Below are 27,521 nucleotides of genomic sequence, written 5' to 3'. Positions count from 1 at the left end.
GAGTCCGCATGTTGCCGTACTTGGACGACCTGTTATTGGTGGCAGGATCTCCAGAGCTCCTGTTACGCCACTTGGACCTGACCATTGCACTGCTGCAACGGACCGGCTGGCTAATCAACTGGCAGAAGTCCACTCTAATCCCGTCTCGGAGGATTCTGCATCTTGGAGCCTTATTGGACTCGGGACAGCAAAGGATCTTCGTGATGGAGGACAAGATCTCTGCCTTACAGTCAAGGGTGCGCAGTTGTCTGCACAGCCGCCGGGTGTCCCTACACTCGGCGATGAGGTTACTGGGCTCCATGGTGTCGGTGTTCGACATGGTGGAATACGCCCAGTTTCACTCCAGACCTCTGCAGCACCTGATCCTGTCCAAGTGGAACGGGCTGCCTCAGTCTCTGAAGTCCCAGACGATTGTGATCACCCCGGAGGTTCGCCTGTCCCTTGCGTGGTGGTTACAGACGACCCACCTCAACAAGGGACGTCCGTTCTGGGTTCCAAATTGGGTCCTGTTGACAACGGACGCCAGTCTTCGGGGCTGGGGAGCAGTTTCGGGTCCACACTTGTTCAAGGGCAGGTGGACGCCGACAGAAGCGGAGCTTCCAATAAATATCTTGGAACTCCGTGCGGTCTTCAATGCTCTCCAGCAGGCACATCGGTTTCTCCAGGGTCACCCAGTGCAGGTCCAGTTGGACAACGCTACCACCGTGGCCTACATAAACAGGCAAGGAGGAACTCGCAGTCGGGCGGCTCTCGTAGAGGTCTCTCGGATCCTGGTTTGGGCGGGGCGCAATCTTCCGGCCATTTCAGCGGTCTTCATCCCGGGAGTGCTAAATTGGGAGGCGGACTTTCTAGGTCGCCAGGACGTTCATCCGGGGGAATGGTCCCTGCACCCGGACGTTTTTCAACTACTGGTGGACAGGTGGGGTCTTCCAGAGATCGACCTCATGGCGTCCCGGCACAACAACAAGTTGCCGGTGTACGGGTCTCGCACAAGAGACGAAGGGGCGTCTCTGGTGGATGCTCTGTCCGTCCGGTGGACGTTCCGGTTCGCATACCTGTTCCCTCCGGTCTCCCTTCTTCCACGGGTAATCCGGAAATTCAAACAGGAAGGAGGGACGCTCCTGTTGGTAGCTCCCGCGTGGCCCAGACGGCACTGGTTCTCAGACCTTCAGGGTCTGTCCGTGGACAGTCCTCTGCGGTTGCCGCTACGACCGGACCTTCTGTCTCAGGGTCCTTGTCTTCACCCGGACCTGACTCGGCTGTCTTTGACGGCGTGGCTGTTGAGACGGCCATGCTGAGGTCCCGGGGGTTTTCCAGCTCTGTGGTGCGTACCATGTTGCGAGCTCGGAAACAGTCTTCCACGAGGATATACCATCGCGTGTGGCATACGTTCTTCCAGTGGTGTCGACCGAGAGGTTATGCACCGCGGGAGTTTCGTCTGTCTCGGATTCTCGCCTTCCTGCAAGCGGGACTAGATCATGGGCTTCGCCTTGCTTCGTTGAAGGTACAGGTTTCGGCCCTATCTGTCTGGTTTCACCGTAGGATTGCTACAATCCCGGATGTGCGCACCTTTATGCAAGGTGTTCTCCGCATTCAGCCGCCCTTTGTTCCACCTGTGGCGCCTTGGGATTTGGCTGTGGTCCTGAGGGCTCTCCAAGGACCGCCGTTTGAACCACTGGGCTCAGTGGATCTTAAATGGCTAACAGCTAAGACTGTTTTCCTTCTGCCCAATGCTTCGGCCAGACGTGTTTCTGAGTTAGGGGCTCTTTCTTGTAGACCCCCTTTCTTGGTTTTTCATGGGAACAGGGCAGTGCTCCGCACTCGGCCCGAGTTTCTTCCCAAAGTTGTTTCCCAGTTTCATGTTAACGAGGAAATAGTTGTTCCGGCCTTTAACTCACCGGGTCTTTCCGTGGGTGAGGCCTCTTTGGATGTTGTGCGGGCCTTAAGGACTTATGTTGACCGCACTTCTTCGTTTAGGAAGTCAGACGCTTTGTTTGTCCTCTATGGCTTCCGTAAGAAGGGTTGGCCTGCTTCAAAGCAAACTTTGGCAGCCTGGATCCGTATGGCTATTTCTGAAGCTTATCTTCATGAAGGCCTACCGGTTCCTCCTTCTCTGAAGGCTCATTCCACTAGGTCTGTGGGTCCTTCGTGGGCAGCTCGACGTGGTGCCTCGGCAGTTCAGATCTGCAAGGCTGCTACGTGGTCCTCTGTCCATACCTTTGTGAGGTATTACAGGTTTGACACTTTCGCCTCTCAGGATGCTTCCTTCAGGCGGCGGATTCTCCTTTCTGCACAGGAGCGTCCCCACCCTTAAAGGATACTGCTTTGGGACATCCCCAAGGTATCCTGTGGATACCCTATGGACCCTGAAGTATAAAATATGAGATATGGTAAGAACTTACCCTTGTTATCTCTATTTCTACGAAGTCCATAGGGTTCCACAGGACTCCCGCCCTGTCGCACCTGTGCTGCAGATGGGCTTTGCTCTGGTCACCGGTTTTCCGTCTCCCTCTGGTGAGAATGTGATTCTTGTATGTGTCCAGATCTTTTTTCTCTCTTCCTTCTCCTCCTCCGGCCTATGGCTCGATAACTAACTGAGGTGCCTTGGCTCGGGGGCGGGGTATAGGAGGGGGACCGTAGTGCATCCTGGGAGGCTGAAAAGCTTAACTCTATGGTGCCCAGCGACTGACGTCACACCTATACCCCAAGGTATCCTGTGGAACCCTATGGACTTCGTAGAAATAGAGATAACAAGGGTAAGTTCTTACCATTCTCATATTTTTAAACGTTGTCATTATGGGGTATTGTGTGTAGAATTTTGAGGACAAAAATTAATTTATTCCATTTTGGAATAAGGCTGTATCATAACAATATAACAATATGTGGAGAAAGTGAAGCGTTGTGAATACTTTCCGCATGCACTGTATGCATTTAGTTTACATGTGTTATCCCAGCCTGGGATTTGCAGTGATTTGAGGATGGTGAAGCCATTTGGGAGTCCTTTTTACAGATGTCAGAATATGCATTCAATGTTTATACATTGTCTTGTTACAAATTTACCAATTGTGAAATACCTGCTGGCTCTTAGCTGTTACATTAATGTGCTGTATTTTATAATATCTATTTACCTATCCAAGATACAGTTGGTAGAATCCTGACCGCCGGCATCCCGATGGTGTGTATTAGGGTTAGAGGGAGGTTTAGGCACTAGGGGGAGGGTTAGTTTGTTGGTGGGGAGAGTTTGGGTTAGGCTGCGGGTCGAGGTTAGGTTTAGGCTGCGGGGTGAGGGGTTTTTTTCCGCCCAAAATTGCGCAGTCATTTTTCTGCAAAGTACGCAACTTACGATTTTTTTCCCCCAGTAATTTATCATTAGGGGGTGTCCAATGGAGTCTTAAAGAAATCCCCACATTATTAGCCAAAAATAGGGATTTTGCTTTTTTTTCGCCTGGTCTGGGATGGAGAAAACTTTTTATCCAGTTTTTTCGCCTTTTACCTGGTTTTTGGCTAAAATTTTGCAGTCCTTGTTTTTTTCCGAAAAAAACGCCCGTTTTTGGCGTCGGGATTCTGAACTTAGGAATTGTGAGTGCCAGCATCTCGTACCCAACCCGCCTATATATACCTATACACTCAGTGGCTACTTTATTATTTACACCTGTTCACCTGCTGGTAAATGCAAATATCTGATCAACCGATCACACTGATGAGGTCAAGAGGCTCAGTTGTTGTGCAGAACAAATACTCGAATGGGAAAGAAATGTAACCTAATAGTTTTTGACCATAGCGTGATTGTTGGTGCCAAACACAGTGATTTAAGTAACTAAGAAACTGCTAATCTCCTGGCTTTTATGTACACAATAGACTTTGTATATTCTCTATGTTTGCGTTTCCTCCCACAATCCAAAAATATAATGGTAGGTTAATTGGCTCCCGACAAAACAAAAAATGAACACTAGTGTGTATGTATGTGTGTGTGTACAGGTGGTAGGGAATATAAATTGTAAGCTCTCTGTGAAGCACTGTGGAATGTGTCTGTGCTATATAAATAATTGGTAATAAATAAATAGGTTACAAGGAATTGTGTGCAAAACAATCATCCATTGAGCGTCAGTTCTATGGGCAAGATCGCCAGACTGGCTGAAACAGAAAAGCAACAGTAACACAATTATCCATGTGCTGCAACAGTAGTATGCCGAAGCACGGCTCTTCAACCCCTGAAGTGGATGGGCTACATCAGCAGAAAACCACCTCTGGTTCCTGTTAGCAAAGAAAATTAAGGCTACAGTGGGCTCAGACTTTCCAAAACTGAGCATTTGAATATTGGAAAAAGTTACCTGATCTGACGAATCTCCCATATCTACTGCAACATGAAGATGGCCCGGTCAGGATTTGGCATAAACAACACGAATCCATGCTGTCTGAATGGTTTCTTGGCACACATTAGGCCCCTTAATACCAACTGAGAATCATTTAAATGTCAGAGCCTACTTGAGTACTGTTGCTGACCATGTGCATCCCTTTATAGCCAAGTTCTAACCATCTTCTCTTGGCTACTTCGGACAGGGCAGTTCGTCTTGTCACACAGAACACGTCATCCTAAGATATTGTCATGGCCATGAAACCGAGGTCTGTGTACTCCAACAGCCTCTGTATCCATCAGAACTCAATCCAGTAGAACACCTTTGGGATGTGATAGGAGATTGCAGCATTAATGTGTAGCTGACAGATCAGCAGCAGCTGTGTTATTCTGACATGTCCACATGGGCTAGAGTCTCTGAAGAACGCTTCCAGCACCTTGCTGACTCCATGCCATGAGACTATACAGTACATATTTACTATAAGCTGCAAAAAAAAAAAGAAAAAATAGCCTTGACTTCTGCATGAACTCTTGAATTTATCTTGCTGTATGTGCCTCCCCCCACACCACCACTACCACCACCACAACTTAAACAATTACACTTATCTGATGAAACCTTGTGAGGAAAAAGTGCTTCCTTATTCTAACTTTGTGTATTCTTCTCTCAAGTTTCAAGGTGTCACCCCCCCCCCCTTTCCAAAAAAAATGTAAAAGATGACAATGACTACATTTGATTCTCTATCTCTAGGTTTTACCAAGACAGACATGTGGGCTTTTCACTCATACAATATTCTACAACGAATATCCAGGAGGTTCTAAAGAACTTGATAAGTCCATTCGTGGTGGGGAACTGTTCCTGACAGTCCTTCTGAACCCGGTGAGAGCACATGCATGTTACACTGGGGAAAAGGCCTTTACCAAGTCAGAAAGCACTTGTTGTTTTATGTTCGACAGAACTTTTAGCAGAACCCGTGTACTACAGCTTTGCTAATTGTACTGTTATCATCAACCTGGTATAGTTTGCTGTATTTGTGATACCCTGCAAAGTGAAATGTGTGATACTACAGCTCCAGGAATCTCACTTTGTTGGTCTACTATAAATCTCCCAACTGACTATACATCAGTTCTTTAGATTGTCACTGGTACTTAAGCTCTAGTAAATATGTCCACTGGAATATGGGTTTACTGCTCATTATATCAGTTTATAATAGTCACAAAGTCATTAATTTTATAGTACTTCCCCCTAGCTTGAACTAGGAAGTGTTTTTTGGTTTATGGTTAATGATCTATTTCTTACAGATGTGTCCACATACATCTTACAACTTTGCATGTCACGCCATGCCACTGACACAGTAACGTAGCACTACGCATGCAGATGCCACCGCAGTCGTGCACAGAATATACACATGCTGCATATAATTTTAATCGGCAGAAGCTGCTTGTACACCGTTTTGCGAATAAGACTTATTTGAAGGTAAAAAGTTGCACGAAAAGACGCTCAGCCCATCAGAGTCGCACAGCATTACTTGTGGCGTAAGATGTATGTGGACACATCTGTAATTGTATTTTATTTTTTTACTTGCCTTTTGAGCTGTCTTTGTAGCATTTCTAGCTTTGCAGGGCATCTCTTGCATAATATGTGCCAGCTGCCTCCTTAAATTTAAAAAACAAAATTTATAACCGCTTTCCCCAGTCAAATTCCTGATTTTTTTGGAGTCTCTCCGCTGGGACACCCTTCCACTGCACCACAGTCTCCCCCGGGACACCCTTCCTTCCATTGCACCACAGTCTCCCCCAGAACACCCTTCCTTCTACTGCACTGCAGTCTCCCCTGGGACACCCTTCCTTCCACTGCACTGCAGTCTCCCCCGGGACACCCTTCCTTCCACTGCACCGCAGTCTCCCCCGGGACACCCTTCCTTCCACTGCACCGCAGTCTCCCCCGGGACACCCTTCCGTCCACTGCACCGCAGTCTCCCCCGGGACACCCTTCCGTCCACTGCACCGCAGTCTCCCCCGGGACACCCTTCCGTCCACTGCACCGCAGTCTCCCCCGGGACACCCTTCCTTCCACTGCACCGCAGTCTCCCCCGGGACACCCTTCCTTCCACTGCACCGCAGTCTCCCCCGGGACACCCTTCCTTCCACTGCACCGCAGTCTCCCCCGGGACACCGCATATTCTGTTGCATGTTACAAAAGAGATTTGCTGTATGGGCCATTGCACCACCTGCCCCCATAACAAAACACCTGTATAACTTGTCTAGTACAACTGGAAGTGTCTTTTAAACCTTTGATCTGGACGTGGAGACAGGCCACCACCCAGAAGTACACTGCACATATATCACCTTCCCGAGTGGACTCTACCATGTATTAGTGACGGTGGAAGAATCAGTGATCCCTAGGTTGCCATGCTCTCTGTAATGAGAGGACATGCGGTCAGTGTGTCCTGAGCACAGTTTGTGAAACAGATGCTAAAAATACAGTATGAAGTAGACCTTTGGAGACTGATTTAAACAGTTCTGCTAGATCTGCTACTCGATCAAGGCCAGTTCACTGAAGGCTGTGCTAATGCCATATAGAACACAAAGCCAATCAGAGCCCTGTTCCAATTTTCACCTTTGTTGTGTCTTAGATTTAAATGAGTTGACAATGATCTATTATTGTTTTCCACCTTAAGTACTGGTCGTTGTTCCCAACTCCTACTCATTTCCAGAACTCTCATCATCGCCTTGTGTGGCAGACTCCTCATTGCTATCTTTATCCCGACATCACTGTTCATTTTATATTGCCGCAAATGTTCAGCTAAACACATGGGCTCATGCTACTCAGGTGGCAAAACGAACACAGGGAATGTGTCACTTGTTTAGATTTACCAAATAACTTATGCGCAGGGTTAATAATCTTCTAACTATAGTGTTACGCAAGCAGAAGTCCTAGAGTATTCAAGGGTGTATTGCAGGAAAATCATTGCTATCACTGTAGTGGCTCACATAGGGCCTGATGGAGTTCCAAAACTCAGATGTGAAATATGTCCAGTGAATGGGATGTAGTTATGTTCCCGGCAGTTTGGATGCTGGCGCTCAGAATGCTGGTGCCGGAATCCCGACTGACTTCCCGATGTTAAGTATTTTTAGTAAGTTGGAGTGTTAGGGTTAGGCAGCGGTGGGGAGAGTGTTATGGTAAGGCTGTGGGGAGGGGGGGAAGGGTTAGGCTGTGGGTGGGGAGGGGTTAGGTTTAGGCTGCGGGGAGGCAGGGTTTAAGGATAGGGTTAAGGTACCTACCGGTAGCTGTCTGCATTCTAACCCAGTCGGGATCCTGAGCGCCGGCATCCCGTATCCAGCCCCGCTGAACAAGCCGCAACTGCGTGCATATGCAAAGCCTCAATAGAACTTCAAAAACCCCACTAATACAGCAGAAACCAGACTCCATTTAGTGCATGAAAATTATATACATGATCAACAAGGAAATACCTATTCACAAGCGGCTCGCTAGTGTTGGCATCTACCATCATCTGCTATTTGCACAAACCTGTCGCCCACCTGCAATTTATAAATGTTTCTCAGGCATATATGCACCTGTGTCCCCATCTACATTAGTTTGCAGTCATGTACTATGCATGCCTTAGGTTGCTCCTTCCCTACCCACCCTGCCTCTCCAGTCACAAGTAGATGTAAGTGTCAGAATGAGGAAAATCTGCATAGGCGCATATATGTCTGTGCCCACAGTATGGGCATGCACACAGGGATTACACACACAGTCCTATGGAAATTGCGGGTGCTGTAATGAGTAAATTGTGTGTGCAACCAATGGAAGCAGTGATGTTTGGCAGCACATAGCTCGTAATATGAATCAGCCCCTATATTATCAGGTACCCAACCTGAGTGCCAAGTGAAAGGTTCCATCCAATTTGTGTATGGGAGTCTTATTGCCAGAGTTTTTAGCATCTTGTTATAAACACGCACAACCATTTTGTTTTAAACTGAAGACCCTCAGTGTTCTGCCAGCAATACATGTTACTTGGAGGACATACTTGATATACACTTGATCTTCAAGGTTGTGATGTCTCCTGGTTTTTATACAATGATGCCCAGGCTTTTGCTATTTCAGCATACTGTTACTATTATACTCCATAGTACAGTCTCCTTTGGTCATACTTGGTTCCAGTATCCCTGTCACTAATCTCCATCACCCATTTTCCCATAACACCTCATATATATTATATATCATTTCTGACCTCATATCCTGTTTTTTGTTGTTTTTTTTCTTCATATGCTGTTATATGGTGCTATTTTTTATTATTATTTTTTTAGTGCCAATACTTACACTATCTCTGGGTACAGTAAGCAGTACAAGACCTCGAAAACAACAATAGAAAAAAACCAGCTGATAGGAGTCTACAAATGATAACCACCTACACATTTACAGTATGAGTTTATATGTGATTGTGACGGCACTAAGATGCAGTGTATGCCTTCATATTGCTGCTACTTAGTAGGCTGCGTGCAGTGCTCAGTCTCGGGCTTGGCATGATTTTTGAGAGTTTTTGTGATGTTTGGCAGTGATCCCAGCGCATCCTGCTTCAATCTACAAGCCAATAAACTGCAGCTTGTCCTATTTCAGCCTGTGACATGAAGTGTAGTTCGAATGAGGTTAGAAGTTCATATCTCTCTATAGCCACTCCACAGCTGCCATATATCTGTTTTCTCTACACACAATACAATTGTGTAAGTAAATGTACACTCAGTTCTGTTGAATCTACAAGTTTATCAAAGATTTCCACCATAATGTCCTGTATCCTTTTATCTGTATATTCTCTTTAGCCTATATTCCAATTGAGGGCAGTCATGCTTCCGATCAGTGTACATACCACACACACATTCTCTGTGATCTGCAGATGATGGTCGTTAATACACACTGAACGACCATCATCTGCAAGCTGCAGCGGGTCGGGGCGGGTAGGGGGTGTGACCTAATCGCGGAAGGTGTGGCCACGCCCCCTTCAGGGGAAAAATCATTGGTGCTGGGGAGGGGGGTTCTGCATGCCCCTCAGCCCAGCACACAGCCAATGGGGGGCGCGATTAGCAGCGTGTGTTGGCCTAAGAGATAGGGGGAGCGGTGCCAGACCTGGGTAATTAGTACCCGCTCCCACCCCCCCGGCGCCCCTGTGTATGGGCGATCGGCTGATCGCCCGTACACACTTGCCAATGGACAGATGTCTGTTCATCGGCTGTGCAGCACAGCCAATGTGATATGAGTGAACGACGTAGTTCACAGACATAACGTCTCTACACATTGGCCAACGGGGGCACGATATATTAGCCGATCAATTGATCAGCCAGTGTGTACACAGCATAAGTCTCTAGCACTCTGATGAGCTACATTTTACGTACACACTGTTGTGATGTGTGTCACGTTAGAACACAGGTAAAACGTATAAACTGCTTTGTATGTATAAGGAACTTTTTTAAGCAGCGCACTTCAGTTGACATGAATGTAAAGGTTGTGTCAATAGTCACCATGCCGACATGAGACTGTTGACATGGTCATAATGTCGACATTGACTATGTCGATTATTCATGTAGACAGTGGTGAAATGTCGGCATGTTAGAATGTCCACATATTGTCCCTGGTGGCACAGCGTTGACTTACCTGCTCCTGACAGCTGCGTCTTCCAGGTACCGATGTTCAGGTAAGTATTTCTACCCTAATCCCTAACCCGCGCAGCCTAACGCTGTCCTCCCCCGCGCAGGCTATCCTCCCACTAGACGAGGTGTACCCTGCCTGACCTTGTCAGCGACAGGACCCAGCAGGGGAGCTGGCATCGGCAAGTGCCTACACACTTGCCGATGCGGGCAACGGTGTAAACGCGGCGGGGGCCATGCTGCATTTGGCAGCATTGCCCTTGCTAAAAATTACCCGTCTGCGTTGCAAGCAGACTGAGGATCTCGCTGACGTGACATAGTGGGTACACACTAGACGATGTGCCCGATATGGTGCTCTGATCCAACATATTTAGTATGTACCCAGCATTACCTCCCCCCGCAGCCTAATCCTAATGCAGACATTCTGACAATGTCAACAATTCACCTGTTTTTGTTTGGAAGATATCAACATGTTGCCTGTCAACATTTTAACAATGTTGACAGCATAACTGTCGACACATGTCGTTATTGTCGACTTTTTGACTATATCCTGAATGTAAATTATGCACTGCAGTGACACACACATAGAATACTGTGTGGAACACGTTATAACCATAAAAAGGAAACTATATACAGTCTCATTTGGCTTTTGTTCTCACAGCAGTATTACATGAGCTTAGCTGGTATTAAAAACTCCTCTTAGTTACAGAATGTTACATGGTTTGTACGTAGCCAATTACCATCACTTTTATACCCACTCATATTATTTTATATGCTCATAAACTCCTTTATACACCTTTTTCCTTACTTACCAGTCTATAGAAAAGTGAGTGCTGTACCTCCCTTCCAGTCCCTAAAATGCTCTTGGATATTAAGTAGAAATAGTGTAATGTAAAGTTGTGTGAATGTCTTGCTGCGGGTTTACAGACAGGAGACTGTGTTTTCATGCTGCAGTTATTATAGACTGGGAAAACTGCGGGATAATGTGCAAATGAAACCTGTAATCAAGATCAGAAGAGGAAAGCAATGGTTCTTTTGCTGGATCCGATGTCTTGTCACACCTCCAGCGCACTGTTTCCGCGGGAGAGACCTCTCACCCTATGACTTGCTATACATGGCCACGAGAGAGAAACCTCTTTTCTTGATGCATACACAATATACCAAATGTATGTAGTGCGGACTATTCCTGCCACCTACAGTGTGTTTTATTTTCACAATGAGTCTTGCGGTGGTTTCGTTATTTGTTTATTTTAGTTCCTGTTGTCTGTGCACCCCCTCTTCTGATTTCCCTGCAACAAAGTGGTACCCGTGGGGCATAACAAGCTTCCCCCCAGTAGTAAAGGCTAAATACTAATCCATGTAACAATTATCTAAACTGATATAGGGGGACTTGGCACATTGAGTGTATCCTTGTTGTCCTCCCATGTACCAGCTGCTGACAACCCGAGTGTACATAGGGAAAGCACAGTATTGTGGTTCTGAAAAATGCCCTTATAGAACAAAGTTCATATAAAGACACTTATGCATTTGGGCCCTGATCCTGAGTCGCACCCAGTGTCGATACCACACGAAGTTGGCTGATGTTTTAATTCTGCGAATGTATCCCGGTCACACCCAAATTGTTAGTGCTCAGAGACGCAGAACAGAATCGGACGCACAGTCTGTTGCACTCAGTGAGCGCTCCTGCTGGGTAATGTGGGCGTGGCTAAACAGATGCAGGCGTGCCGCTGTAAGCTGCTGCGTCCAAAGAAACGCACATGAAACCATACTCCGACAGGGAAACTGTCCAATGATGCATCGCTGCAAGTGGGCGTCTCAGTATTAATGTGGCATTAGCATAAAGACATTGCTGCAACTCAGAATCCATCTCTTGGTGCCTTGCACCAGACTTAGCCAGATAGGGCCCCTCCTTTCTGCTACGCACAAACTAGTGTAATGAAGGTTGAGCTGTGTTAGTCATCACCTGTGACATTCATCCTTGTGTACATTTTCTTAGAGGACAGATGGTTCTAAGAGCTCAGACTTGCAGGCGTAAAATGTGTACGTAAAGAAAACTGCACTTAGGCATTATGTACAAGTTACAAAAAGCGCAGTATGTTTGATCCTCCTCCGTTCCGCCTCTACAGCCGCAGCGGATACCAGTGTCAGAATCTGCATATGCACCTGGGGATGCACAGAACCAATTAGCATATTTTACTCTATGCAAAGTGGCACAAGTCCAATTCTACATCAGCCCCCATGTGTACACAGCCTTATGCTATGGTCCTTCCTTTTATATTCAACATTGATGGTCCAGGGCTGCAACGTTCCACACTAGTTTTGTTGATTTGTGATTTTATTCCAGAATAATTTTTAACTATTTCAAACAAGCATGACAAACACAAATCAAAAACGTCAGAGAAATACAATTACTAGAAGTACAGTACAAGCACATATCCAGAACAAACAACAAATATGCGACTAGATTAAATAAGCAGTATCCATGATTAACTGTTTAATCACTGGCTACTAATTAACATATATTCTGCAATTCTCAAAGGGCCCATAATCTCACTCCGACCTTTTCCTCAGTACATTCCATCCACACAGCTAAGTACACTGCTGCCATCCTCCACAAGGAGTTACCACACAGCACATGGAAACCTGTGAGCATTACAGCATTGAGAAACACAGTATACGTGATCAGTCCAGAGATGGTGCAATGCTTCCCATGTCTGTTTGTCTGAACGCTCTGGTCTAGCAGGGCATGGCTTGGTGATCTGCAAAGGATGCACAAGTAGAGCGGAACGCAGCCTTCCCCTCTCTCCACTGAAATATTCAGTAAGGCACCATGGTGAGGTCATGAAATATTCACTGCTTCTAGCTCTGTAATGTCATGTTAATGCAAGAGAAAACAGTGCTCTACATCAAGCGAAATGTGAATTATAACCAGAAAATTGGACCCGTGTCTGAAATCCCCCTGCACCACCTCACCCTATATACCATCTTTTATCTCTGCGAGATACATTAATAATGGATAAGTGTTTATACAGCCAAATGCTCTACTTAGGAGGTTTAACCTAGATGCGTGTGTCTGTTACAGATCAGCATCTTCATGACACATCTCTCGAACTACGGCAATGACCGCCTGGGGCTTTACACATTTGAGAGCCTGGTGAAGTTTGTGCAGTGTTGGACCAACCTCAGGCTTCAGACTCTACCACCTGTCCACCTAGCAAAGAAATACTTTGAGATCTTCCCCCAAGAGAAGAACCCTCTATGGCAGGTAAGTGTACTTGCTGATTATGTAACATTTCTGTACAGGTGTCACATTACATACCAATCTCTCTATGCTTCATTCCAAAGGTCACAGCTGCTGGGCACCTTCCGGCAGCTATGCTGTTTAGAGCGTGGAACACTGATTCACTGAAATACTTGTTAGCTCTCTTTATATTTTGCAAAAAACATTTTGTTTCTACTATGACTATGTATGCAGAAGTTTATTCAGTGCAAGATTAAAGTTTTATTGTACTTTACAATATAACTAACAAAGTGAGATGGACTGCAAACTTCAATCAATGATCAGTGTGAAAAGTTTATTTTTAAAAACCTAGTGATCTGTGGTGCGGTTTACTTGGGAAAAAAAGAAGTGGCCACTGCAATACAACTTGTGTGTTTTTGTTTATGACAGCTATCATATATTCCCCCAGGCACATCATACCTAACAATGGTCTCCTAGCAGGCAAATCATGACTGATGCAACCTTTTCTTTTAATGGCATTACCCATTTTCTACCACCAGATGACATTGTGACTTCTCTGTATGCATGTATATACATAAGCATACTACCGTACTGTTACGTAATGTCCATTGTGACCACAGTTACCTGACCTACTGAGTGCTTGCACTGTACTCTGTGTTGCTTGCTGTACAGATGTTTCCTCAAACACAATTGCTGCAGTCACTACAAACAGCCCTTCGTGATGCACCAGGTCCCGTCAGACTGCTTGCGGTAATTTTTGCGTCTTTTTTTTTGTCCAAAAATGCGTCTTAGACGCAAATGGATGTGAGAAACCGCTTCATGAGACTGCAATGATTCATTTGATTTGCGTCACTTGTATATCTGTGTGCGTCTGAATTTGAATAGGAAATGCTACAATGCAGGGGCTGTGGCTTTTATCCACGCCAAGGTCCATTGTGCTTCACATACAGATTCATTCGGAAACGGATATACAAGTGTCACATATGGTATTAATCAGCGCAGGCTTGTGGAGCAGTTTGTCCCATCCATGTGCAACTAAGGCACATTTTCCGGTGCAAAAGATACTTGGCGCAAGTAGAGTCACATGAGAGCTGGTGACTCACTTGCATCACTTGGCGTATTGAGGTTAGGTGTACAAGCACACATCTGTATGCCCCTTTTCCCTGTATAGAGAAAGATCTTATATAGGACGACTTTTGTCACGGGTACAGCATTAGAGCAATAGCAGGCTGGGCCTTCTCTTAGTGTGCTCCTGGAATATATGTCATCTATTCAAACACCTCTCAACTGCACTTTTCTTGCCCCACAGCGTGTGCCCCTTCTCAGACTAGAGTGTGTAAGTTCTTTTGTGAAGTGTGTTTATATAGCAAGTTTCCAAAAGTGAGACCGCATCCAGCACACATTGGTTTAGCACTGTACAGTAGCTTACACCAACTTTTTCCACACATGCAGCTGCTTCTTCTTCTTCAGTGTGAAACACATAGTGTACACGTACTGTACAGCCATGGCCAAAAGTTGAGAATGACACAAGTATTGGTTTTCACAAAGTTTGCTGCTTCAGTGTTTTTAGACCTTTTTGTTGGATGTTACTATGGTATACTCAAGTAACATTACAAGCATGTCATAAGTGTCAAAGGCTTTATTGACAATTACATCAAGTTTATGCAAAGAGTCAATATTTGCAGTGTTGACCCTTCTTTTTCAAGACCTCTGCAATTCGCCCTGGCATGCTGTCAATCAACTTCTGGGCCACATACTGACTGATGGCCACCTGTTCTTGCCTAATCAATGCTTGGAGTTTGTCAGAATTTGTGGGTTTTTGTTTGTCCACCCGCCTCAAGAGGATTGACCACAAGTTCTCAATGGGCTTAAGGTCTTGGGGAGTTTCCTGGCCATGGACCCAAAATTTCGAGGTTTTGTTCCTCGAGCCACTTAGTTATCACTTTTGCCTTATGGCAAGGTGCTCAATCATGCTGGAAAAAAACATTGTCCGTCACCAAACTGTTCTTGGATGGTTGGGAGAAGTTGCTCTTGGAGGATGTTTTGGTACCATTCTTTATTCATGGCTGTGTTCTTTGGCAAAATTGTGAGTGAGCCCACTCATGAATGGTCTCATAATGCTTTACTGTTGGCATGACACAGGACAGATGGTAGCGCTTACCTTTCCTTCTCTGGAAAAGCGTTTTTGCAGATGCCCCAAACAATCTGAAAGGGGATTCATCAGAGAAAATAACTTTACCCCAGTCCTCAGCAGTCCAATCCCTGTACCTTTTGCAGACTGTTAGTCTGTCCCTGATTTTTTCCTGGAGAGAAGTGGCTTCTTTGCTGCCCTTCTTGACACCAGGCCTTCCTCAAAAAGTCGTCACCTCACTGTGCGTGAAGATGCACTCACACCTGTCTGCTGCCATTCCTGAGCAAGCTCTGCACTGGTGGTGCCCCAATCCCGCAGCTGAATCAACTTTAGGAGAAGGTCCTGGCACTTGCTGGACGTTCTTGGGCGCCCTGAAGCCTTCTTCACAACTAATGAACCTCTCTCCTTAAAGTTCTTGATTATTCGATAAATGGTTGATTTAGGTGCAATCTTACTAGCAGCAATAATCTTGCCTGTGAAGCCCTTTTTGTGTAAAGCAATGATGACTGCAGGTAACCATGATTAATAGAGGAAGAACAATTATTTCAAGCTCCACCCTCCTTTTAAAGCTTCCAGTCTGCTGTTCTAACTCAATCTGCATGACAGAGTGATCTCCAGCCTTGTCCTCGTCAACACTCACCTGTGTTAACGAGAGAATCGCTGACATGTCAGCTGGCCCTTTTGTGGCAGGGCTGAAATGCAGTGGAAATGTTTTTGGGATTAAGTTCATTGCCATGGTAAAGAAGGGCTTTGCAATTAATTGCAATTCATCTGATTACTCTTCGTGACATTCTGGAGTACAGTGCCTTGCAAAAGTGTTCACCCCTTTGCATTTTTCATGTTTTGTTGCCTCACAACCTGGAATTAAAATGGATTGTTTGAAGGTGTACATCATTTCATTCACAGAACATGCCTACAACTGAAGTTGTTTTTTTTTTTTTCATATTGTGAATCAAACAACATTTAGGGCAACATAATCAAAAACTTAATCGTGCAAAACTATTCACCCCCCTAAAGTCAGTACTTTGTCAAGCCACCTTTTGCGGCAATTACAGCTGCAAGTCGCTTTGGATAAGTCTATATGAGCTTGCCACATCTTGCCCCTGGGATTTTTGCCCATTCCTCAAGGAAAACTGCTCCAGCTCCTTCATGTTGGATGGTTTCCGTTTGTGAACAGCAATCTTCAAGTATGACCACAGATTCTCAATTGGATTGAAATCTGGGCTTTGACTAGGCCATTCCAACACATTTAAATGTTTCCCCTTAAACCACTCGAGTGTTGCTTTATTAGTATGCTTCAGGTCATTGTCCTGCTGGAAGGTGGACCTCCATCCCAGTCTCGGATCACAGGCAGACTGAAACAGGTTTTGCTCAAGAATATCCCCGTATTTAGCACCATCCATCTTTCCCTTGACTCAAATCCATTTCCCAGTCCCTGCTACTGAAAAACATTCCCACAGCATGATGCTGCCACCACCATATTTCACTGTGAGGATGGTGTTCTTGGGGTGATGAGATGTGTTAGGTTTGCGCCAGACATAGCGTTTTCCTTGGTGGCCGAAAAGTTAAATTTTAGTTTCATCTGACCAGACCACATTCCTCCATACATTTGGGGAGTCGCCCACATGCCTTTTGGAAAACTCAAATCGTGTCTTCTTATGTTTAACACTAATGCTGGACAATTATCTGTCAAATCTGTCTGGTGGGAAGGAAAATCTGGTCCATTTTCTAATGTTTTGGAGCAAGTTTCTATTGTTATTTGCTCCCATACATTACCAGATTTTCATTCCAACCAGCCAGATTGGACAGATATCTGACAGATAATTGCAGTGTATGCCCAGGAATAGTATTGGCTTTTTTTTCTGGCCACTCTTCCATAAAGTCCAGCTCTATGGAGTGTACGGCTTATTGTGGTCACACGCACAGATACACCAGTCTCTGCTGTGGAACTCTGCAGCTCCTTCAGGGTTACCTTTTGGTCTCTGTGCTGCCTCTCTGATTAATGCCCTCCTTGTCTGTGAGTTTTGGTGGGTGGCTCTCTTTTGGCAGGTTTATTGTGGTACTATTGGCCTGATTCAGAGCCGGATGCTCTGAACGAGCGCCCGCTCTGAATCAGGGCGTTTTTTTTTTTTTTTTTTAAGGTGCGTCCTCCTGGACGCTCGCATAGCTGTGGGTTACCACCCACAGCTTATGCGAGCGTCCATGATGATGGTCGCAAGCCCTGGCGTGATTTTGGTTCTATCAGAGCCTCCGTCTGGGCAGCCACTCCCCGGCACGCCCAACAAAGGAGGCGTGCTGTCACTCACCATCGACAGCACGCCCCCTTTGGTGCGAGACCCCGAGCGACGGCTTCCCCGTCGCTCGCCGGGTCTCGCGCATGCGCACGACGGAGCAGCCTCCGTCGTGCGCATGCGCATTTGGGTACCATCGACCCGCTTGCGAGCGTCCTGCGCTCGCGAGCGGGTCTGAATGGAGACCCCATGTTCTTTCCATTTGATGGTGCTCCGGGGGATCATCAAAGATTTGGATATTTTTTTTATAACCCAATGCAGAATTGTACTTCTCAACAACTTTGTCTCTGACTTGTTTGGAGTGCTCCTTGGTCTTCATGATGTGATGCCTCTTGCTTAGTGGGGTTGCAGCCTCTGGGGCCTTTCAGAAAAGGTGCTGTTATACTGACAGAACATGTGACACTTAGATTTCACACAGGTGGACTTCATTTCACTAATTATGTGACTTCTGAAGGTAATTGGTTGCACCAGAACTTTTGAAGGGTTTCTGCACATGCCAATTTTCAGAATATTATTTATAAAGATTCTTTTTTTTTATATATATATATATATTTTTCTCATTTCACTTCACCAAATTAGACACTTTTGTGCAGATCCATCACATAAAATTCAGACTAAAAAAAATAAATAATAATTACTGGTTGTAATGTAACAAAAAAGGTAAAAAGCCAAGGGGGTGAATACTTTTGCAAGGCACTGTATGCAAAATGCCATCATAAAAACTGAAGCAGCGGACTTTGTGAAAACCAATACTTGTGTCATTCTCAAACCTTTTGCCCATGGCTGTATGTTACTGAGCAAGAATAAAGAGGTTTATCCAGAAGTGAAATTCCCAGGAAGCGATTACAGTTATTGTTCCAAATGGGTATTAATTACATGTGTTATTAAAATTCAACTCTTAAATTTGTACCAGTCTGCCCCCCCCCCCACCCCACTTCAAATCTGAGCCATATCCTGTACCGTCTTGATATGATATATTGACTCAAATTTTGTTTTTATATTTAATTATCAATATTCTATAATAACTGCCAAGTTTACATCCAGAAAAGAAATTAATATACGAGAGTATACAGTTTCTGTAACTATTGAGTGGTGTTTGAGCAGACTGAGTGTCTTGTCAGGTGCCTGCAGAGACACTGACTGCTGTAATATAACACATTAGGACATATGCTGTACTGTACTATATGCACACACTACACAACAGAACTTACACTCTATATATTGGACTGTGCTACTGTAATGGTAATGCATTTGGACCCCAGTGTATAAACAGAGAAACAGGATGAACATCTTTAAGTGTGTGGAAAAGCTGTAATGCATAATTACCCATTATGGTGATGCCCGTTTTCTTGTCCCACTCGCTGGTGACATAACTCCCAGGGCTTTCATGTTCTCCTGGAGACTCCTCATCAAATACATGGTTCTGTGATTAGCACTGTAAGTGCTTTTGGTGCCGTTCGGAGAGTACACATTCCGGTAGCTCATAGTTTTGGATCCATATGTGATGGTCATAGAAATGTTGTGTGGCCACTTACCGTGATGTTGGTTCAGATATTAGAATGCAATACAAGAGGTCATAGTATGGCTAAAATGATCTAATATTGTAAAGTCTGAGACCAAGACAGAAGAGCAGATGGTTGATTTTATATAATGGCCTCTTATCAACGGATTAGCGCACACAACTTGACGTAATGGTCATTTATAAATGTTTTCTGTATAACGTACACCATTGTTCAGAATGGCCTGCCCTGAAGTTCCTGGCTCTACGAAACTGTATTCAGTGACGAAGTTGACTACATTGGGTGTGACCAGAAAGAGTGTGTAGTTTTATCACTGACTGTATAAAGTGAGTGTACATGGCTTTCTTATATGGAAAATATCATAGCCCCCTGCATGGCTCCGATCAGATGTACCACATTCATGGGTGCTTTGCATTTGTTTTTAAAATGTTTGGATCCAATTAAATATACATGATTTGTAAAGAGATCTGTTGTGTGTATGAAGAAGATGGCTAGCAGATATATAAAATATATTATGTAGACAACCGTCAAATGGACAATATAGCATGTTCCTTATAACTATATAGGGTTTATTTATTTGCATACAGACTATTTCACGTGACCTTTAGAAGGGCTCACAGTGGTGTGTTGTCTTACCTAGAACCCATGTGATGACAAGAGGCATAAAGACATCTGGTCTAAGGAGAAGACATGTGACCGGCTACCCAAGTTCCTTGTTGTTGGACCCCAAAAGACAGGTAAATGTATAGACAGTTCCCATGTGACACCCGTGTGAAGGGAGATTAACATTACCCTGATTGTAATTTTGCTTTCATTATGTCCCAGGCACAACCGCCCTATACTCCTATCTCAGCATGCACCCAGCCGTCACCAGCAACTTTCAGAGTCCAGTCACCTTTGAAGAAATTCAGTTTTTTAATGGAGTGAACTACCACAAAGGCATTGATTGGTAATTATACTGTAACCCAATACAGGCATATGTTTCATCTATTGACCAAATGACTCATGCATCATATAATGCTTCTTCCAGGTACATGGATTTTTTCCCCATACCTTCCAATGCCAGCACAGACTTCATGTTTGAGAAAAGCGCCAACTATTTTGACACGGAAGTGGTACCAAAACGGGCTGCTGCTCTCCTCCCCAGAGCCAAAATTATTGTCATCCTGATTAATCCTGCTGATCGTGCTTACTCCTGGTACCAGGTAAATGACTGATGGAATCCATACTACCCAATGGCACTCGTGTCACCAAATATAAAATATAATGCCTAGTAAGAAGAGCCCATTCTAGTAGATTTTGCTATTTGTATCCTGGTTTAATGAAGCACAAACATTTGATATAACACTTCACCATTCCCTAAAGGTGGGAGTAGACCTTACATTCAAGTACAAACCAAAAATAAAGAAAACTTTGGTGGCTGCTGTTAATGTAATATGATTAATAATAATAATAATAATTAATAATATTGAGACATTAAGGGATGGCTGCTTCAGAGTAAGCTGGTTATAAAGGTCTGTTGATTGGAATAACCACTGTGTAAACGTTAGTCAGAATCTCTTTATAGAGACTACTTGAAGGTTGAAAGTCTGATTTTGGGGGTGGGGGGGGAATAAGGCAGGGTCCTCTACAGAAGTTAGGTAATAAGATTTTATACTGCCCATCTCATATATCCCTGTTTTATATTTGCCATCTTTTCCCTCTCCCCAGAACTGTTGTGCCATATAAAGCAACATATAAATATATAATATAAAATATTTCCTTTTTTTAATGTTTTTTTTAAGTACTAAAAAGACAAGAAAATGCAGGCAGAGGAGGATGATTACTAATGCAGTACTTACTATGTGTGTCAGGCAATAACACTTTCACACTATTTTCTCACACTGTAAATCCCAAGGTGTAATAGTCATATGTTTAAATTGAATTTAGTGGAAATGTCCATAAAGGTTAACAGTGGCATTGTGTGTACAGGCATTCTCTCACTGTAATACTCCCTGTCATGGTTAGCCTGGATGGCCAGTGTTTGCACTTGCAGTAAAGCTCATTATTACTAAACCTACAATGGCAGAGACCTGAATAGTCTGCAGAGGTTTGAGCTAATCTTTCTTACTGATTTAATATTTCCCGGTCACCTTTGCTAAAAGCACAGACACATAATTACTTCTCTCAGTTGCTCACAAGAGTAGTATTCTGTGTGCTGTGAGGAAGGGTGTACTTGTGTATGACCTTATGGGGCATTTTTACTGTTTTTATAAAAACAAAATAATCTCTTCTTATATATTTCCTATTGTCATGTCACGTCTGATAGAAGTAATGATGTGTCAGTGGCAGGGATGGCCATTGCAGGAGACACATTTGATGGTGCCATCACAGTTGACCTCTCTATCACCGTTCCAGAAGCGAATGGGAGGATGTGCCACAGTGTCAGCAGAGGCTGGAAGGCGGGACACACGAAAGACAGGCCAATCAGGGAAGGGAGTGGGGCTACTTTAGATACAGAGCTAAGCTCCGTTATCTTGGCCACATGGCAAAGGGGGGTGTAGCCATGCAGTCCCTCCTCCCGAGGCAGCACTCTGCTCTACTGACCATGGCCTGCACATGTGTAGTGAAGCTGAAGCCTGTTTCGGCCTCACTGAATGTGTCAAGTGATATTAATGGATTGCTGTGAGTGGTTGAACTATTGCTGGTGCATTGTGTGCTTCTGGGCCCTATAACCACTGGGATGGAATACTTGGCTGTTCAGCTATATAAAAGATGTTTGCTATCTGCCTGTGTGCGACCATCTTCCACCTGCAAGGTTTCAGAGAATTCTAATTTAACAATTATTTTTTCTATTTAAAAGCCAATTCTATTGCAAAGATCTGCGGCCCTAAAGATCTGAAATTATGATGATAGGTGTACGTCAACAGTTTGTGATACTTTACAATGTGGAATAAGCTTTATTGTTCTTTCTCTGTCCAGCACCAGCGGGCACACAATGATCCGGTGGCAATGAACTACACCTTTGCCCAAGTGATAACTGCCGGGTCACATGCTCCACAAGATCTAAGAAACCTCCAGAGCCGCTGCCTGGTACCAGGATGGTATGCGACACACCTGGAAAGGTGGCTGACATTCTACCCACCAAGTCAGGTGGGTGCAGCAGACAGCTACGTGTCACCTTAATTGGGACACAATGATGGTGGTTGTGGTGGTATACTGTGCTAATCCATGTGTGTAATAGATGAGATTAGACATCAATGAGGTGATCATGATGTCCGCAACACTGACTACATGATACAGATCCCTGAAGGCCGAGGTTTCTTCTTGTGTGTAGTGATGTACAGTAGGCTGTATGTCACATGTTTTTGTCATGTGTTTTGTGTGCATTTATGCTGCATCCATTCTCTATACATACATGTGTGCAGCATTTCACATTTTGTCTGTAACTTTTTACCAGCTTCATATAGTGGACGGACAGGAGCTGAGGAACCACCCTGCTGCAGCCATGGATAACATCCAGAAGTTCTTGGGCGTAACACCACATCTGAATTACACACAAGCCCTCAAGTACGTCTGTGCTAAGTATTGGACATGTACTGACCTGTTGCTTTGTTACTGCACCATAGGGGAAGGCAATTGGTGACACGGAGGCTGTAAGTGGTACTGTCACAATCAGACATCAGAGGTTAGCTATGTACGGATTTGTAGACCACTTATATGCAGAGTGTTTGAGGTTTGTGTCTTGTTCCTATCTGCTCATAACTGTTTAGGTACATTTGTCTGAGCACTTCATTGTATTCCATCTCCTGCTGGTGCAGGTTGTCTTCTGTTTTGAAAGAACAACCTGTTGCCAATCAGGTCATTGGAATAATGATGGCAGCAGGAGAGGAGTGTGGTGATGTGGGACACAGTGACCCGTCTACTACTGTGGTAATGTTAGTGAGAACAGGACTGCATGCAACAGGGGCAGTGTTATGGTGGGAGGAGGGGAATGGAGACAGCCAGGAAGCTACAGATACTTACATAGAGGAAGGTTCCTGTACAAGTGATGCTGGAAATATTGCGGTGTCCATATGAATTATACATCCATTTTTTTTATTTTATTTATAAATCAAATAAATGTAGCCACATGCAAAAGTAACGGAGTCTTATTTATTAATCTGCTACAATTGTGTGCTTCAAACAATGATAAGTTGGTGTTTCATTGGTCTAGACTGCAAAAAGTCATTATTTGGTTTCTATAGGTGTACAGCACAGTCTTACTCCTTGCATCATGTTCTTATATATATGGTATTACAGCACCAATAAAACCTTCAGAATAGCGTCATGTAGCAGAATATTTGAAATGAAAGAATGCTGCACTTTGTACAGTTATCAGAATAGAAAGTTCCCCTAATAGTTCTACATCGCAACCTTGTGTCCCCTTGTAGGTGCCGGTCTTGTACGTTACACAAACTAATTGGCCTGCTGCTCACTAACCCTTACGTTGTATTTACTTAGGTTTGATGAAGCAAAAGGATTTTGGTGTCAGCTGGTAGATAATGGGAAAACAAAATGCCTCGGAAAGAGCAAAGGCCGGAAATACACAGAAATGGAGTCTTCGGTGAGTTCAGTAGGAGCAGCTATTGTTGTCACACAGCTAATGAGGAGCATAAAATGAATGTCCTAGTACGGTGGTCACAGATCATACTGGACTCTGGAATTAAATCTCTTCCCATTCTCAGAGGGTTGGAAAGTAATTACACTCTTGTGACCGTAGTTTTAACCAATCAGTGAGTGATCAACACAGTTGATACATTAGTGATCATGTACAAACCCTGCTGGGAAAATACACCATTACTGATGAGTGTTAGAATATTTAATTGTTAGACAAAGTCACTATTGCAAAAAAACATAGCTTATGTACAGATGCGTCCACATACATCTATCCTCTGTGCGCTACAAGGAGGCTAGATGTATGTGGACACATCTGTACTTATCCTTTTAAAGATAAATTGCCAAAGTACAGATGTGTACACACACATCTAGCCTCCTTGCGCATTAAACAGCCTTTCTGGTAGCAAAGTGATGTGAATAGGATGCACAAGCAGCTTATGCTGAGTAAAATGATATGCGGCATTCCTATATTCAACTGCGTATGTATCTGCATGTGAAATGCTGCATTACAGTGTCTGTGGCTGTAACACTATAACATAGCATTTTGCATGCAGATACAGTCGCAGTTGCACACAGAATATAGGCATGCTGCATATCATTTTACTCAGCATAAGCTGCTTGTGCATCCTATTCACATCACTTTGCTACCAGAAAGGCTGTTTAATGCACAAGGAGGCTAGATGTATGTGGACACATATGTACTTATCCTTTTAAAGATAAGTTGCCAATGTCCATACAATTGACTGGCCAGGAATTATCTAGTCCTAGCCCCACAACATGTATCTGTCCATGTAAACACTGTGTTACACACGCTAGAATGCAGGTGTTGTCTGATCACACAACACTCACGGCCCTCCCTCTCTCCTCTCTTTATAGTCCCGGAGTTATCTTGCAGACTTTTATCGGGAAAACAACATTGAACTCTCAAAGCTTCTGAACCGATTAGGACAACCTCTGCCAACGTGGCTCCGGGAAGACCTTCAGAACTCCAGCAGGAGCTGAGCTTGGTCTCCACATGGGAGAAGTGAACAGATCTAACACATTCGTCAAAGGCCTCTCTTGCCAGACTGGTTACCCTTATGTCTTTTATGTGGTGATTATAAGCACTACGTCTGTTCATCGTTCCTTGTAGGAGCAGATAGACTAAGCTGTCATTGCTGTGGAATGTGGACCTCTTGTACTGCAATGATGAACATCACCATTTGGCCATGAATAGACCCTCCTGAAACTAGGAGACTGTGACTTGTTATGGTCAGAAATGCACCTCCTGTACAAAAGTCTGTCATTTGTTACATAGGATCTTGGGCATCAAGTGAAGTTGCACAAAAAAAAAAAAGCCTATTCAGATTGATCAAGGAATGAGGGGCATTTGTCAATCTGATGGGTATACAAGGCATGTGGTTTTGCTTTCTCATTCGTGGATTCCCCTCCTCTAACATTCACAACTTGACGTCAGGATGACTTGCATTTGTTGCACGTTCTTCTGGCTGGAAGGTTATTTTATGAAGCTGCGCAAAAGAGCATTTAAGTCCATTTTAGTACAGGAATCTATTTTTGTTACATGTATGGACGTACGAATGAACAGGCCTAGAAACTGCCCATTCTTCTCTACGTGATCACTATATATTTCTGTTCTAAGGTTCCAGCATTCCCAGTATCCATCCTGACAGTTACATTTATTTCATGTATGGGAGGTCTATCGTGCTGCTACTTCCAATCAAGTCATCTTGTATACTCACTTTTTTCCAGATCAGCATATTGCACAGTGGCTGTGAACATGGATTTTCTTGGCATGTTGTTGCATAAATAACTTGTGCTGAGGAGGTTTCATTTGCACAGTGTTACTCTGTGTAACAGGAAATTCAGGTAGTGACTTGGCCCATATTCCCCATATAGAGGAGTTAGTTTCTCAACTAAATGTAACTGTTCAGTTCTGAATGCAGTGATGTCATCTCCTATACATTTCATTACTGCAGCCAGCTAGCTGTAGCCCTAAAAAAAAAATGATGATGTTTTTAAATAGTTGCTCATTTGGATGTGACTTGACAATAGAGGATATGGCTGCCCGTATTTAATCCATAAATTATATGTACATTTTATAGTCCTGTACTGCTCATAGACTGAGGATAGTGCAGGTATCTGGCTACCTTTGGCAAGGGCCCATGCAAAGTGATGCTTCAGTTACAGTTCCCAGCATGACTTACTCATGAAGAGGCACAGATTAGATAAAGCTGCGCTAGTTCAGTGTATAACATTGACTGCAAGCTTCCTCTGCGTAATCATCGTCCTGCAATTGCAGCAGTTGAACACTGGAGGGCAGTGTATACTGTGAATTTTTATCCCATGGACACGGTAATGTTGCAGATTGGATGCAGTTCTAGGTTATAACATTCCTTGTAGTCTTGTCAGGTTCTTGGCTTGAAGTAAAGTGGAGACTAAACTCTGTTCACTGGTTAATTCTATGGAATGGCCTTTCCCATGTGGATAATAGGATTTAGGACATTACCCTTTTCTTCTCAAATGGGTTTTTAACTGTGTGTCATTCCGCAGCGATACTCTGTATTTTAAGAATCTGCTCTACACAATATTTTGTCGTCTTAACAGAATGTGAGGAGAGGGAGAGCGGAAGGATCAGGGGCATTTTTACACGAGCTTCTTAAGTTAAGCTGTAGGTATTGTGTATTTTGTAAAAATGGTCCATTTACTCTTGTATGTTGATATGTATATAGTATGCAATATAGTATTTTATGCCATGTACCTTTTTTTTCAGCGGGTTACAAATCGTGCAACCAGAAGCTTAAACGCAAGGGAGAAAAAAAAAAAAGATACATTTGGTATTTTGTCAACAAGCCCCCTGTCCCCCTACTGCACTGGACCCTCATGTATTGTGTCATTCACATTGAATGATGATAATGGAGAAATTTTTGGCTCTCGCAGCTGAACACATCTAAATAAAAGCTAGAAGTAGCATTCGTGGATTCACTAAATGTTTTGCTTGTGCTGATCATTTCATACCATAGATCTTAGTATTTATAAATGTGTGACAGCCGGTAACCTGATTGCTTGCGTTTCTACAATAGAAACATTCATTTATGCAGTGTGTAAAAATCTCCTCCTATTCTTTCTCCATTAGATAACAGGACTCCAGAACTATTACTGTACTGTGATAATAAGACATTGGGGGTCTCTTATTGCATCAGTTTGCAGCTGTAGGAACTCTGAGCTTTGTCGCAGAGAGAGAGCATACAATTCTTATAGTCTTAGGGCCTGGTCCAGAGATGGACACAGTTTCCATGTTCCCTTAGTTGAGTTTTTTTACTACTGCACATGCACGTCCGAAGGCATTCGTAAAGGGGTTTGTGATCCATGGGCGTTTCAGGGAGGTGTCCTGAATGGAGGCAAAAAGTGTCTGTGTCGGGGGCATTTTATGGGTGTCATGGGCATCTCTAAGAACGCTGCTAAGTTTCCATTTGCAAATCCACAGCTTTAAGAAGGGGCATGTTTAGTTGTATTTGAGGAGAGGAGCTAAAGAAGACCCTAAGCTAGCGCAAATGTTGATGTTGGGGTTTTTACAGTCTCCATTGCAGTTGCAAAGAAGATCAGTGAGGCTGAAAGTGGGCATCTCGGCACTCGTACATTCTATCGCACGGTGGAGCAGAAAGGGAAGGCTGAGATTGGCATTGCATATTTCCGCAACCACTAT

General features: G+C 44.1%; 1 protein-coding gene across 2 annotated transcripts in view; it reads left to right on the top strand.

Annotated features, from left to right (window-relative positions):
• NDST2 (N-deacetylase and N-sulfotransferase 2) overlaps positions 1–26,805 on the top strand; it is a 160,699-nt gene extending 133,894 nt beyond the window's left edge. For both annotated transcript variants that reach the window (XM_088475547.1, XM_088475540.1), the window contains 9 exons: positions 5,103–5,231; positions 13,080–13,262; positions 19,821–19,917; positions 20,006–20,129; positions 20,211–20,385; positions 22,142–22,312; positions 22,620–22,729; positions 23,663–23,765; positions 24,695–26,805. In XM_088475547.1, coding sequence (XP_088331673.1) covers positions 5,103–5,231; positions 13,080–13,262; positions 19,821–19,917; positions 20,006–20,129; positions 20,211–20,385; positions 22,142–22,312; positions 22,620–22,729; positions 23,663–23,765; positions 24,695–24,820 — 1,218 coding nt within the window. In that variant the 3' untranslated portion in view covers positions 24,821–26,805. The remainder of the gene's footprint in view (positions 1–5,102; positions 5,232–13,079; positions 13,263–19,820; positions 19,918–20,005; positions 20,130–20,210; positions 20,386–22,141; positions 22,313–22,619; positions 22,730–23,662; positions 23,766–24,694) is intronic.
• The last annotated feature ends 716 nt before the right edge of the window (positions 26,806–27,521 follow it).

The sequence above is a fragment of the Taudactylus pleione genome, unplaced genomic scaffold, assembly GCF_031769625.1.
Source record: "Taudactylus pleione unplaced genomic scaffold, aTauple2 ptg000016l, whole genome shotgun sequence".
In the NCBI taxonomy this organism is placed as follows: domain Eukaryota; kingdom Metazoa; phylum Chordata; class Amphibia; order Anura; family Myobatrachidae; genus Taudactylus; species Taudactylus pleione.
The sequence above is the reverse complement of the archived record's forward strand: the minus strand, read 5'-3'. Positions and strand labels throughout refer to the sequence as shown.